The following is a 15,776-nucleotide window of genomic DNA, read 5'->3' as shown; positions in this document are numbered from 1 at the left end:
TGATGTTGTTTAAGTGTGTCAAAGGCTGCAGAAAAGTTGAGAAGAACAAGAAGGGTACCATGGTCATATTCATGTAGGATGTCATTGTGACTTTGACAAGAGTTGTTTCTGTACTGTGGCAGGGCAGAAGGTGATTGGAGGAATTCACACATGGGAACTATGGGAAAGATGGTCACAGATATGGGATTTAATAGGCATGTTCAAGGACTTTGGAGAGGAAAGGGAGGTTAGAAGTCGGGTGATAGTTTACAAGGACAGAGTGGTAAAGAGTTAGCTTCTTGAACACAAGCAGATTTAAGAGTGGGACAGTACCCAAAGGGATTGAAGGGAAGAACAGGACCTAAAAAACGCTAATAACATCAGCTGATGTGGGGCCAGGAAGGGAAGTTGGGTGTGGGAATAAGGCTGAGGTAGGAGAAATGGGTTTCAAGGCCTGGACAAGCTAGGAGAGGACATCAGGGGAGATAGAAGAGCAACTAAAGGATTCAGGGTAAGCATGAGGATGTGGGGGAATCCTTAGAGGAAGTTTGACTCACTGGGGTAGAAGAAAGAAATGAAATGAAATGAAATGACAATGGGAGCAAAATAGATATTTCAAGGTTAGTGATACAGAAGGCCATAACCTTCTCAGATCTGCTAACAATACTGCTCTTAAGAGTAACTCTTTAAGGGACACTGGCCTTTCAACATAATTCTGGCTAGTATATTGTTTTTTTTTAAATTGAACTTGACCTGGAAAGGAGGGGAATAATACTCATACTATATTATCATACAGCTATGGTCTTTATTAAATCTTAAACCACTTCATGATTTTGTCTGGCTGCTTGAGGGCAATGGTAGTTTTTAAACTACAATAACAAATAAAACAAAGAAGCCCTGTGACAGAAGGCAATCAGAAACTTTTTTAATTTTTTACCCTTGCTTGTTATTGTCTTGATAAACACACCTTGGCACTGGTGATTGAACCAAATGGAGCAAACTCTTTCCTCAGTTTTTCATCATCAATGGTGTCGTCCAGGTTTTTGATGTATAGATTCACACCCTAAAAACATTTTAATAAAGTTCAGTAATGCTAGTCATTGATTAAATTAATATATTAATATTCTAAATCTAGCAGCTGAGAAATAAAATAAAAATGGTTAATAAATGTTGCATAATTCCAACCTAATGCAATAAAATTATCACTGTTCCAAATAACAATAACCAACTTGGGTAAGCACTAATTTAAATCATACTCCATAATAAATGAGACGGGCGACTGTAAAAAGGAGCCTACATAAGGTGTCAAGTTTTAGTTGCCCATTTATTTGAACAACATTTTTAAAATTAATTTATGGGATATGGATGTTGCTGGCTGGCCAGCATTTATTGCCTACCCCTAGTTGCCCTCGAGAAGGTGGTGGTGAGCTGCCTTCTTGAATCGCTACAGTCTACGTGCTGTGGTTGACCCACAATGCCATTAGGGAGTGAATTCCAGGAGTCTGACCCGGTGACAATGAAGAAACGGAGATATATTTCCAAGAAAGGATGGTGAGTGGCTTGGAAGGGAACATACAGGTGATGGTGCTTCCGGGTATCTGTTGCCCTTGTCCTTCTAGAAGTGGTTGTGGGTTTGGAAGGTGCAGTCTAAGGATTTTTGGTAAATTGCTGCAGTGCATCTTGTAGGTGGTACACATCACCGCTACTGAGCATTGGTGGTGGAGGGAGTGGATATGGTGCCAATCAAGCAGGCTGCTTTGTCTGGATGGTGTCAAGCTTCTTGAGTGTTGTTGGAACTGCACTCATCCAGACAAGTGGGAAGTATTCCATTACACTCCCGACTTGTGCCCTGTAGATGGTGAGCAAGCTTCCAGGCATCAGGAGGTGAGTTACTCACCGCAGTATTCCTAGCCTCTGGCCTGCTCTTGTAGCCACTGTGTTTATGTGGTGAGTCCAGTTGAGTTTCTGGTCAATAGTAACCCCAAGGATGTTCAAATTTACAATTAACTATTGGCTGAAACTATACATCTATAGTAGGCAATAAATGAGAACAAATATATTTTCGTGGGTTGCAAATTACAATCAAATAGTTTGAATTTCTAAAACTAGCATTTTTCTAACATATTTTTGTAGTATTCTGGCATGCACTTACTAGGAACTTTCCAATGATAAACTGCTAGAGTCTGAAGAAGGAAACACATAAGAAATCTCATTGTGCTTTTAATTCTGTTCTGGATAATATACACTCCTGCAGACAGAGTTACAGTCCTAGCAGCTCAGTTTCAAAAGGGCTATCAAATGTACAAACACAAAGCCTCTTAAGAAGTTGACCTAAAATTGATGAAAGATTTAAGGCACATTGATGCTTAATGTTCTGAAATGGAGTGCATCATTACAAATCTTTTGGCATGCTTAATGCATGTCAATGGTATTCAGAAACTTGGAATAAATCGATTGAGTTTTCTGTCCCACATACGACAAAATAGCCACTCGACGAAGATACTCAAAGACTGTCTGCACTCATGCAGCCATATCCTAAAATGAATCAAAACCTCTGAGAAGAGAGCAAAAAATCCTCAAAACCTATAACAATACTTGATATCTGTTACTAAGTTGTAGAGACAAGCCTCAATTTACAACAGACTCATCTGGATTTACTCAGCATTGCTCTGGCACATCTGCTCCTCCATGGTCTGAACTGACAAACAGAACTGGATATAGGAACCAGGTGCCCCATTACATGAAGAACTACAGCAAAGATTTTCCAGTCCCTCTCTGCCCTATATACGGACAAAGACATATAACAGCATGCTTACTGTGTGCACAAACATTTTTCTACTTCTAGGGCAATATTACAGTTAAAGCAGTTTTCTTTAGCTGTAGGCAATTATCATGGATAAATTGCTTCCTCTTGTACCATATATAAAGCATATCACTGTCACTGATTAATACTGCTCTATTTGTGTTGGAATTTCTTCTTCTGCACGTTGCATACAAACAAATGGATATCCAGGGTTTTCTATATGTGCAGGGAGGAAAGGGAGGAGTGCAAGGGGAAATGGAGGGCAAGGCAATCAGCATGGCAAGTAGAACAGCAACAATTTAAAATTGATTTTGCTGAATTTTAATATAAACCATTCAACTTTACCAATGGCCCTGGGACATAAAGGCCAGGCCATTTTTCATGTTGAAGCTGAACTCAGGTTTCAAAAAACATTGAGGTTTTCTTGACTGGACCGCAAACAAGGCATAAAACAATTAACAGGAGATTGTTGCGAAGATTTAGACTGCTGTGATGCCATCATCAATATCTGAGCACACAGTTGCTCATGAGAAAACCTTATATGACAATTTGCCCTCACCACAATATTCTCAAATTATTACAGCAGTAGTTTGGACGGCACGGTAGCACAGTGATTAGCACTGCTGCTTCACAGCTCCAGGGACCCGGGTTCGATTCCTGGCTTGGGTCACTGTCTGTGTGGAGTTTGCATGTTCTCCTTGTGTCTGCGTGGGTTTCCTCCGGGTGCTCCGGTTTCCTCCCACAGTCCAAAGATGTGCGGATTAGGTTGATTGGCTATGCTAAAATTGCACCTTAGTGTCCTGAGATGCGTAGGTTAGAGGGATTAGCGGGTAAAACATATCGGGATATGGGGAGTAGGGCCTGGGTGGGATTGTGGTCGGTGCAGACTCAATGGGCCGAAGGGCCTCTTTCTGCACTGTAGGGCTCGATGATCTAGTGTTATTTATTGTTCCTTGAACGAGTAACTACTCTAAATTTGACTTTTACAACAGCCAAAATGAAATGTATCTTCTGGATATAATGTCTGCCCAACAACAAATTAAGAAATTTATTTGTTACTTTATCTCCAAGCTGACATATGTAGATTCCATGCTTCTTAATGAATTGTCAGAAATTTTTCATTCAATTATAAGTAAGATAAGAACAACCACAAGTCAAATAAAATGTTATCCAACTTGTGCACTTGCCTATTACAGGGTGATTTTAAACAAATATCTGCTTCACTTCTACTCTTCTATTTCAACAGAAAACAACAGTTAATCAATAGTGATAGGAGTATCTTACAAAGTGATTATCCATTTTGAAGACATCGCAAAGCAGCTTAATTCTGATGACCTGCTGAGTATTCCCAGCATTTTTATTTTTATTTCAGCTTCATTACTTACTTGGTATCTGCTGATCCGCTCCTGTTTTAACTGTTCAAATTTTCGTTTTAGTTCAGCCTGTCGCTCCACTTTTTTCTGGGCCCGACCAACAAACAACATCTTTCCATTCAGTTCTTTTCCATTCATTTCTTCGACAGCCTACATTTACAGGCAAGAAAAGAACATCAGTGCACCTAAGATATAAACAAGAGTATTAATAAAACTTCACATATACTGCACTATACTTAACCCAGGGTTAATCACCATTACACAATGCAACATTAAAGATGACCCTGTGGTGGCAGATCTTGGCAGTGCACGTTTCAACCACCAAAATATTGCAATGTGCATAAAAACATTTTCTAAGGAATTTACTTGTTCATTATAAGGAATCATAGTAGTTGCCTGAAGGAAATTAAATAGTCAGAGCTTAAAACACATTCCAAAATTAATCTAAAGTTTATTTATTGGTGTCACAAGTAGGCTTACATTAACACTGCGATGAAGTTACTGTGAAAATCCCCTAGTTGCCACACTCTGGTGCCTGTTCGTGTAACACTGAGGGAGAATTTAGCATAGCTAATACACATAACCAGCATGTCTTTCAGACTGTGGGAGGAAACCGGAACACCCAGAGGAAACTCACGCAGATACAGGGAGAACATGCAGACTCCACACAGACAGTGACCCAAGCCAGGAATCGAATCCAGGTCCCTGGCGCTGTGAGGCAGCTGTGCTAACCACTGACATGGCACTGCCTATGGAGCATAAATAATGATGTTGCATTTTGTTTAAAAGAAATATATTTCCACATCAATAAAGATGACCAGGGTGGGTGGAAACCAACTGTCCTCTTTCTCTCCAATTTTCTTCTCTGTTCTCCTAAAGATATTAATTTTTCACCCTGGATATTGCTATTTTGAAAGGATATTATTCAGCTTGGTTTGGTGGTTGTACTCTGACATCAGAAGGTCACATACACTCAAGCCCACTCCAGAAATATGAGCACATAATCTAGGCTGGCACATCAGGAGTGTAGCTCTAAGGGAACACTGCACTGACAGACGTGGCAGCTTTCAGATGAGGTATTAAACTAAAGGCCTATTCGCCCGCTCACACGAACATAAAGGATTCCACAGCATTATTTAAACAAGAGGCAAAGACATACCCTAGTGTTCTACATTTAGCCTTAACCAACACTTGAAGAGTACGGTTTGGTCACAGATTTGATTGCTGTTTATGAAATCTTGCTGTGTGCAAAATGGCTGCTGTGTTACCTTCATCACAACAATGATTATGTAATTTAGGCATTTCTCACTGCAAGAGAAGGTTGCAGTAAAAGGACTGCTGTTTTAAGGATACTAAAGGGATGAGATAACTTAGACCATGACGCGCAATTTCACCTCTTCCAGAATATTTCAATAAGCCAGTGCTCAATGGAACAGCCTCTGAGGGAGATGGTGGAAGCAGTGAGTACTGATAATTAAAATGCAAATCAGATTCATTTCAGAAAATAAAATTTTGGAATAGTGCATGAGTAATTTGATTCATGATGTGGTAAATGTAACATGCTAGGGAGATGGCTTTAGATGCATAGCTCCAAACTTCTACATCACAAGTGGTTTTCCTTGCGTCATATTTGGTTAGCTGTAAACTAGCTGATAAAGATTGATTGCTGTGTTTAGTCAAATCTCCATTAGTATTGTATTACGCGACCACCAGCGTAATGAAGGCAAACCAGAGAAACAGTCCTTTTTAGTCCAGGAATTCCAATCTTCCTATTACTGCATTTTAAAAATAATTCATTGGCTGTAAAGTGCTTCGGGAGGTCTGTCTTTTTTTTAAATTTATGTATTTCAGGCTATACACAATCCTGTCCTCAGCTGTACACAAATTTCCAGAAGGGTCACCTGTAAAATAATCAGCATTAGAAATCTTGGGCCAATTTTCTCATTCTACCTGAGAATGCCTTACCTCAAATTAGCTGACCTAGCAAAGTGTATGCATTTGACCCAAGGCCTTATGGTTTGCTCAGCTACTTAATGAATATTTATAGATTTTTCACAAACTTAGAAGTTAGCTTTTCTAAAGAAATAATTGCAGTGTGCATCAAAATAAATGAAATATTCATGTTTTATGCAAAAGCTGAAATTTACACTTGCAAAGAGGAGATAATGGCACAGTTGAACTGTCACTAAACAAGGAAATCAGAGACCCAGATAAATGCTTTGGGGCACAGGTTCAAATCCCATCACAACAGCTGGTGGAATTTAAATTTGGTTAATAAAATCATTAATATTAAGCTAGTCTCAGTAATGATGATCATGAAACTATCAATTGTTGTAAAAACTGATCTGGTTCACTAATGTCCTTTTAGGAAGGAAATCTGACTATCCTTACCTTGTCTGACTGACAGCAACATTGTTGACGCTTAACTGTCCTCTGAAACAGCCTCGCAAACCATTCAGTTCAAGGTTAATTAGGGATGGGCAAAGAATGCTTGCTTTGCCAGCAACACCCAACTCCAATAAAAGAATAAAAAAGGGTAGTTTTTTTTTAGTTTTAACCAGATATTTTGATTCAAGTCAAACTATAGTGGTAATGTGCTCTCAATCTAAAATACATAATTCTAATTCAATGTGAATGATAACACTTGCTTGTAAAGATGCTCTTAAAGATACCGAATTGAAAAAAAGTGGTAAAATGTAAGATTGTCCTTTCAGCAGACATAAAAAAAGCAGAATATCTTAGTATACTAGCCATAGATTGTAGCCCAGTCACAAACCATGCACAATTTCCTCTGCCTGCCCCATCAAAACTGTAAAGTGGGTCACCGAGTTAAACCAGTATTTGGCAACAAGGAGCTTCAACAGCGAAGAGTTACAGTTATTAAGAAGACAGATATTGAACTGAGGGTAAGAGAAGAAAATGATGTCTGGTGAAATCGTAAGAACAAACCAAATGGTTTATGTAGTGAGTTTACTTCAGTAGCAAAGCATTATTTGACTGACTCTGATGTTCCAGATCATTTTGTATATGTCTTGATGTCTAATTAAGTCTGACATCATTGGAACTAGGTCACATTATACAGGCAATCTTCTTCTGCATTGTTTGCCTTTGCTTACAACAAAAGATAATGCTTGTAAAATTTAATGGGACAGTATGTTTATAGTTCAGGCTGCCTCATTTTTTGTTCTCTTTCATTAATACACGTGGTACTGATTAAAGCAGGAATATTAGCATTTCTCTTCATTAATAAAGTTCATTTTACATTCCAAAATTAATTTCTCAATTCAGCAATCATATCATTGAAAGTAAGTTTATTTGTGTCACAAGTAGGTTAACATTAACACTGCAATGAAGTTACGTGATAATCCCCTAGTAATCCATAATATCAGAATTTGAAGTTCTCAAAGCAGCTCAAATTTTATTTGGAAAATAAAAATAGCTGAGGGAATGCAGATTTTGCAAAACCCAATTTTACATCAATTTCTTTCAGTTGACCATACTGAAATTTCCAAATTTGGAGTCTGTGTCCTTCAGGTCCATTTTAGTGACTGATTAATTCTGTCTAATAAGACTGAAATTCTGGCTAGCTGCACATGTAGCATGTGCCAAAAAAAAGTCCCAATCCATTTCTATACTGGACCATAAAGATAAAAGCTCCTGTGGACCACCATACACACCTTGGAAGCATCTTCATGTTTTTCATAGCTAACAAAGCCAAAGCCTTTGCACTTTCCGTTTGGATCTGTCATTACTTTGACACTGAGGGTTTTGCCTAAGAGGGCAAAGGAAAACAGAAAAAGGATAGATGAATATCAGCAGATATGAAACGAATGAAGTAGCAAACAGAATTAGCATTCCTTTTTGGAGGAAGATCTATACTGCCCCTCCCTTCCCTGCTCTCTGGTGATTTACATCCAAAATACTTTTTGCACTCATTATTTTGTTGCAATCAAGCTGTCCCCCTTCTGAAAGGAACTCAAAATTCTGTCTCTTAAAAAGCAGAATATAATGACATTATCTGAAAAGATTAGTATGTTTGCATCCTCAGGGCACCTTGTATCCCAAATGGTTCCATTCATTTCAATGAGAAACAACAGAATTTTATTTAGTTCTCCTTATTTGAAAAAAACTTCAGATTTTCTTTGCAATCTTTTGTTTATTGCATTAATCAATTTCATGTCCACATAATCCCTTTTAATTGTAAACTACGAGCATGGTAGCAACGGTTGCAATTCTGGAAGCATAAAAATCACTTGTTCATTGTGTTCTCAGATTAAACTGAAGAACTGCACGGTGATTATATTTAAATTTTACCAGTGTTTAAACGGATAAACATTGCCTCCAGTAATATTGAAGCTGTTTAGGTTTTAATGCAGAATAGACTTTCAAAAGCATAAGCGAGGCTGAATCATTAGAGTAAAACAAAAGGAAACAACAATTATGCATAAGCTGGATATGTCAATGCAAGTTCCATTCTGACTTTCTAAAGCCAGTCCACCACCTACAAGGCGCAAGTCAGGAGTGTGATGGAATATTCTCCATTTGCCTGGATGAGTGCAACTCCAGCACTCAAGAAACTCAGTACCATCCAGGACAAAGCAGCCTGCTTGATTGACACCCTATCCAGAAACATTCACTCTTTCCACCACTGACGAACAGCGGCTGTACTGCATATCATCTACAAAATGCACTTCAGGAACTCCACAATGCTACTTGGGCAGCAGCTTCCAAACCCATGGTCTCTACCAGCTAGAAGGGCAAGGTCAGTAGACAAATGGGAATGCCACCACCCGAAAGCTCCTCTCCAAGTCACACATTATCCTGACTTGGAAATATATCGTCGTTTCTTCACTGTCACTGGGTCAAGATCCTGGAACTCCCTGTAACAGTATTGTGGGTGTACCTACACCACAAGGACTGCAGCAGTTCAAGAAGGGAGCTCACCATCACCTTCTCAAGGGCAATTAGGGAGAGCAATAAATGCTGGCCTAGCCAGTGACACCCCGCATCCCATTAAAAATGAATTTAAGAAACAATCTTCTAACTGTTGTAAAAAGAAAGTTCAGTTTTAAAAGTTCTGCATTTATCACTTTCTCCACTTACAAAAATATACTCTCGCCATATAAAACTGTAAATTTCGTGAACTGTGAGGACAGTGATAAACTTCATGAGGATGTAGAAAGGCTGGCAGAATTTAGAACATAGAACACTACAGCACAAACAGGCCCTTCGGCCCACGAGTTGCGCCGATCACATCAACACCTATCTATAACCCCCAATCCCATAAAACCCCATATACTCATCCAGAAGTCTTTTAAAAGACCCCAGCGAGTTCGCCTCCACCACCACTGACGGCAGCCGATTCCACTCACTCACCACCCTCTGAGTGAAAAACTTACCCCTAACATCACTTCTGTACTTTCCTCCCCGCACCTTAAATCTGTGTCCTCTCGTAGCGACCATTTCAACCCGGGGAAATAGCCTCTGAGAATCCACCCTACCCATTCCTCTCAACATTTTATAAACCTCTATCAGGTCACCTCTCAACCTTTGTCTCTCCAGGGAAAAGAGACCCAGCTCCCTCAACCTAACTTCAAAAGGCATGCCTCCCAGTCCAGGCAACATCCTTGTAAATCTCCTCTGTACCCTTTCAATAGATTCTACGTCTTTCCTGTAGTGAGGCGACCAGAACTGCGCACAGTACTCCAAATGAGGCCTGACAAGGGTCTTATAAAGTTGCAGCATTACCTCCCGACTCCTAAACTCAATCCCTCGATTAATGAAGGCCAGTACACCATACGCCTTCTTGACCACCTCTTCCACCAGCGAGGCCGATTTAAGAGTCCTGTGGACCCGGACCCCAAGATCCTTCTGCTCTTCAACACTACTAAGACTCCTGCCCTTGATAGTGTACTCGTTCATCCTGTTGGTTCTGCCAAAATGGACGACTACGCATTTATCCGCGTTGAAGTCCATCTGCCACTTCTCCGCCCAGTCCTGCATCCTATTTATGTCCTGCTGCAACTTTTGACATCCTTCCAGACCATCCACAACACCACCGACCTTTGTGTTATCAGCGAACTTACTTACCCATCCCTCCACTTCCTCATCCAGGTCATTTATGAAAATGACAAACAGCAAGGGTCCTAGAACAGATCCCTGGGGCACTCCACTAGTGACTGACCTCCATTCAGAAAAAGACCCATCCACAACCACTCTCTGCCTTCTGCAGGCAAGCCAGTCTGGATCCACAAGGCCAAAGGCCCTTGGATCCCATGCCCTCTCACCTTCTCAAGAAGTTTATTGCAGAGATGTGTGAAATAACTTTTTTTAAGCAAGAGTAAGGAAAGGCAATAAACAGGGTACCAATCTAAAGTAAGTGCAGTAGCAGAGGAACCTGGAGTATATATGTACAAATAATTGAAGATAGCAAGGCAGGTAGAGAAAATGGTTATGAGACATGTAGGATCCTGGCCTTTATAAATTGCAATGGTAAGGATGCTATGGGGAATTGTCATTAAATACTAGTTTAGCTTTAAATGGAGTAATGTGTCCAATTCTGGACAGACTGCTTTAGGAAGGATGTGAAGGCACTGGAAAGGCTGGATAAAATATTTGTGAGAATGGTACCACGATGAGGGACTTAAGTTAGGTAGATAGATCAGCAAAGTTTGGACTGTTGTCCTTACAGAAGGTTGAGAGAAGATTTGATAGAAATGTCCAAAATCATGAAGGGTTGAACAATACAGATATGGTCAAAACGTTCCCATTGGTGGAAGAGTCGTGAATCAGAAAATGTTGATTTAAAGTAACTCGTGTCTTGAGGTAGAGAAAAATGATGCAGCTAGTGGTTAGGAACTAGAATTCATTGTCTGGAAAAATGGAGGTAGCTTCAATTGTGACTTTCAAAAGAGAACTGGATGTTAAATGTTAAAAAAAGGGACTTGCAGGGCTATTGGAAATAGACAAGGTGTGGGACTAGCTAAACTGCTCTCATAGAAAGTTGACACGGACACAAAATGACCACTTCAACCATCCAATGATTCTATGTACAATTCACTGAAGGGAATAAAGAATACTTAAAGAAAAAAAAGTCATTATCTAATTTTCTTTGAAGAATGAATATCAATATTCTCCCCTCTAATGTCCAGCACCAAGGTCATCTTCAGTTAAACTGAATTCAGGCCCGTCAGTGTTGCTCATTAAGAGGCATATGGAAGGGGTCAAACATCTTTTCTCTACAGAAATGCATCAGGACTCAAATAGCATCATGCTAATGCTAAGCACTGATCAGGAATTTTCAAGAATAGGCAAAGTGACCATTGAGAAGATTTAATTATAACAGGAAACTTTCAGGTCATCAAATTGCCACCAAGAAGGCTCAAGTGCTATGCTAAGAGCTCGAAAATTCAAAGACAAATTAAAATACAACAATCTGAAGAAATATATGAAAATACAATCCATGGCATCTGGATACAATCCCAGAGGAGTGTTTCTGGTAACATCTTAGGGCGGCACGGTAGCACAGTGGTTAGCATTGCTGCTTCACAGCTGCAGGGACCTAGGTTCAATTCCCGGCTTGGGTCACTGTCTGTGTGGAGTTTGTATGTTCTCCTCATGTTTGCGTGGGTTTCCTCCAGATGCTCCGGTTTCCTCCCACAGTCCAAAGGTGTGTGAGTTAGGTTGATTGGTCATGCTAAAAATTGACCCTTAGTGTCCTGAGATGTGTAGGTTAGAGGGATGAGTGGGTAAGATACGTAGGGATAGGGGGTTAGGGCCTTGGTGGGATTGTGGTACAGACTCGATGGGCCAAATGGCCTCTTTCTGTACTGTAGGGTTTCTATGAGTTCTATGATTTCTATTATTACCGGAATTGAGAAACAGAAGTGCAGCACTACCAGTTTACATTATCTCCATCTTAAACCACACTTGTAGAAGGGTTACACTCACCAAATTTATCAAACATTTCTTTGAGTCGTTCATCATCCATATCATCACCAAAGTTCTTTATGTAAACATTGGTAAATTCTTTTGCCTTTGCACCAAGTTCAGCCTCTCTCTCTTTACGAGACTTAAAACGACCAACAAATCTAAATTAAAAAGTTATGTAATATTTAGTGAAATATAAAAATCAAGCAAAAGCTTCCATGGTGCACAGTTTGAAAATTGATTGCAGTCCTTGAGATCAGATATTTGTTCTGAAAATACACATATAACTTATGATGCAGTTTGTAATGTTTTGGTAATTGAACTGCTCAGAATAACCTCATCTTTTCATCTCCTCCACTAAGTAGCATTTCTTCACTCTTCCACATAGCAAGCATAATATGAACAGTCACACAAATAGAAAGTAGCAATGCTAATCCTGAAGCTGTACTGTCAAAAAAGATTAAAAATTAGCATTATACAAAGCAGGCACATTGAATGGACCATAATCATTGGAACTGTGCTTTATATATAGCAAGCGTTCTGATCTGAACCAGCACTGCAACTGATCCATTACTGAACCTGTAAATACAAGTACTTGGAGGCAAAAGATGAATTTGCATATAGTTAATCCACTATGGTGCTTTGTTATAAAGTCTTTCAATATTTTGTGTTCCATGGACCAGTTAGCTTGTCCATGAAAATGAAACTTGCAGCTAACTTGTCAATGGTGGCATTCCTCTCTTTAATGCCGTGAAGTACCATTTACTTCTACCTCTAGGCCTTGAATCACTGAAAAATGGGCAGAAGGTGGAAGAAACACCCAACAAATGAAGTGTTTTAAGCTGTGTTAAAAAAAAGCTAAAGAACAAATAAAAGAAAGGGTATTGTTAAAATAGAAAAAAAAAGCTGAGAAGAATGAATAGGGAATAAATGGAAGGCCTTTTATTTGAAACTTAAATGTTCACTTTACTTGAGCTGACTAAAATTTTAGAAAAAATTTATTAAACTAATACAATTTCTTTTGACAAACACATGAATAGGATGGGAATTGAGGGATATGGAGTTCAGTCGGGCAGCACAGTCAGTGCAGGCTTGTTCCTGTGCTATAATTTTCTTTGTTCTAGTTCACCATGTGTGGCTCTCTCCTACAGGCAAACTTAGCTGTATATATATAAACTTTAAATAAATTCATATCATCAACTTTTCAGATTTGCCATCTCCCAGAATGGAAGATAACCACGTAACTATTTGGTACAAGGCATCAGCAACACTTTCCAACGACTGGCAGCACACACATTAAAACCTTGATCTTAAACACCAACAGTGTGAAGTACTCACACTTTCCGGTCATTAAGCAACATGCCATTCATTTTCTCAATAGCTCTATCTGCAGCATCCTGAGTCTCGAAGTGAACAAATGCATATCCTTTGGAGCCATTTTCGTCACATACCACCTGAAGAAAAGAAATACTAGTGTTTCTGGGCAGCCTAAACTTGCACTTTACTTTCATGTGCTTTTAACTAGAATTAAATGGTTCTGTTGTAGACACAATAAAAACAAGATCATAATGTATCAGGACCTAAAAACAAGTCCATACAAATGCTCAGTAAAGGTAATCGGGCCAGATTTTGCTGGAAAGGGGCATATCCCATTAGTTGCTAGAAGAGAAAGCTGATAATGTTGCGACAGTCACTGGAAGCTTGGTGAACACCTGGACAAATGGAGCATTTTCTTAACCAATGAAATTAAGGGATTGAGAAATAAACAGAGGAAGGAAGGTGAACTGGAGTAACTGAACAAAATGCCCAATTAGAAGTATAGAGTGAAAGAAAGATCAGAAAGATACAGCAAGAGAAAATGGGCATTTTTAAATGAAACAATTTACAAAGAAAGAACTGAATGTATTCAACAGGTGGCTGGATATAGCACTTGAAGTGAATGGGATCAAAGGTTATGGGGAAAAAGCAGGATTAGGCTATTGAGTTGAATGATCAGCCATGATCATAATGAATGGCAGAGTAGGCTCAAAGGGCAAAATGGCTGCCTCCTGTTCCTACCTTCTATGTTTCTATAACCCCAAGAAATGAGGCTGTACATTTATAATTGTTTACTTTCCAGGCAAAAGGTTGATTAACAGTCATGATATCGCTAAATGGATATTAGTGATGTTAAACTTACTAGACTTAACTTTTTGTAGTCAGTTTTAATGGGCAATTATGTACAAATGTAGCTAATTCATGAAAATTGCAGAGGTTAAGGGTGATGTGCTGTTTTCATGTAGGTTATGCCAGAATGGCACAAAATGAACAGAAACCACTGGCAATTCGCAATTCACAGGATACTTTGCCTTCGCTACAAGTTGCTCGTCAATTTGTGTGTTAATAATTGCATGCACACTTCAAACACCATAATTTCCACAGCAGAATCTGGCCCATGGAAATAATTAACTTATCTTTGTATTTTTCATTTCACTGATGCTAAGCCATTGTGGCAAGCTGACTTCTAAAACTACCTGCACGTCACGTACCCTGAAGCAGAATTCTCCTGTAAGACTTTCTGATCTCATAAGATCTCTTAACATATACAAACTTACATGCTTATTGCATTAGCCGGCAAAAGGATTGTGAGAAGTCTAAGGTTAGCTTTCATTCTATCGTGGTTTCAAACTCACCTTACAAGACAAGATGTTTCCAAATGCGGAGAAGGTGTCGTACAAAGCCTTGTTGTCAATGGATTTGTCCAGATTCTTGATAAACACATTACCTACGCCAGACTTCCTCAGGGATGGGTCACGCTGCGACCACATGATTCGGATTGGTTTCCCCTTGATGACATCAAAGTTCATGGTGTCCAAGGCACGTTCAGCTACAATAGTAAGTAAATGTTAAAAGTTGTTCAAATTAAGCTAAAGTTAACAGGGTCTATAATTAAGATATTTAAATAATCGCACAGCATAATAAAATGCCGTCCTGTCCCCTCCACATCAAACTTCTTTATTTAGATGGCTGGATGATCCAGCCTTTTAAATGTATACGAACAGCTCAAGATTAATTGCACAAATAAGCCACAAAATTTGTTTCAACCGGGGGGCGAGAAAGAATCACTGCTTCCCAGAAACCTCAAACAAAATCATGAACTCACTGTTCAAGGGTCAAAACATAATAAATCCTTTTCTTGTTCACTTCCTATGCTGAGGTAGAATTACATAGATCTGCTCAACAGATGCCAGGATTGTTCATCAATGGGTTATTAGTGCACTTCAAATATGAAAATTGTTACAGTCAACACAACCAATGGGCAAGGGTGATGGTGGCCAGTGGTAATACTACTGGACACGTAATCCAGAGAGATCCAAACTAATGCTCTCGGGGATGTAGTAGAATTTTAATTCAATTAATACATCTGGAATATTAAATTGGCCTCAGTAGTAGTGACCATAACAACTATCATTGATTGTTGTTAAAATCCTATCTAGTTCAATGTTTGTTAGGGATGGAAATCTGCCACCTTTAGCTGGTCTGGATTACATGGAACTCCAGATCCATGGTAATGTGACTGACTCTTAACTGCCTTCTTCAATGGCCTAGCAGGCCAGTCGGTTCAACAGAAATTAGAGATGGGCAAAAAATGCTGACCTTGCCCACATCACATGAAAGAAAAAAAATTGATATACTACAAAATACTGTATTGC

General features: G+C 39.2%; 1 protein-coding gene across 2 annotated transcripts in view; it reads right to left on the bottom strand.

Annotated features, from left to right (window-relative positions):
• LOC145358030 (polyadenylate-binding protein 4-like) overlaps positions 1-15,776 on the bottom strand; it is a 44,622-nt gene that overhangs the window by 20,372 nt on the left and 8,474 nt on the right. For both annotated transcript variants that reach the window (XM_080211736.1, XM_080211737.1), the window contains exons 2-7: positions 14,757-14,950; positions 13,423-13,538; positions 12,106-12,245; positions 7,833-7,927; positions 4,168-4,305; positions 947-1,042 (exon numbers count right to left, since the gene is read on the bottom strand). In XM_080211736.1, coding sequence (XP_080067862.1) covers positions 947-1,042; positions 4,168-4,305; positions 7,833-7,927; positions 12,106-12,245; positions 13,423-13,538; positions 14,757-14,950 — 779 coding nt within the window. The remainder of the gene's footprint in view (positions 1-946; positions 1,043-4,167; positions 4,306-7,832; positions 7,928-12,105; positions 12,246-13,422; positions 13,539-14,756; positions 14,951-15,776) is intronic.

This window comes from Carcharhinus amblyrhynchos, chromosome 24 (genome assembly GCF_965287045.1).
Source record: "Carcharhinus amblyrhynchos chromosome 24, sCarAmb.v2.hapA, whole genome shotgun sequence".
NCBI lineage: Eukaryota > Metazoa > Chordata > Chondrichthyes > Carcharhiniformes > Carcharhinidae > Carcharhinus > Carcharhinus amblyrhynchos.
Note: the sequence above shows the minus strand (reverse complement) of the source record. Positions and strands in the feature narration are given on the sequence as shown.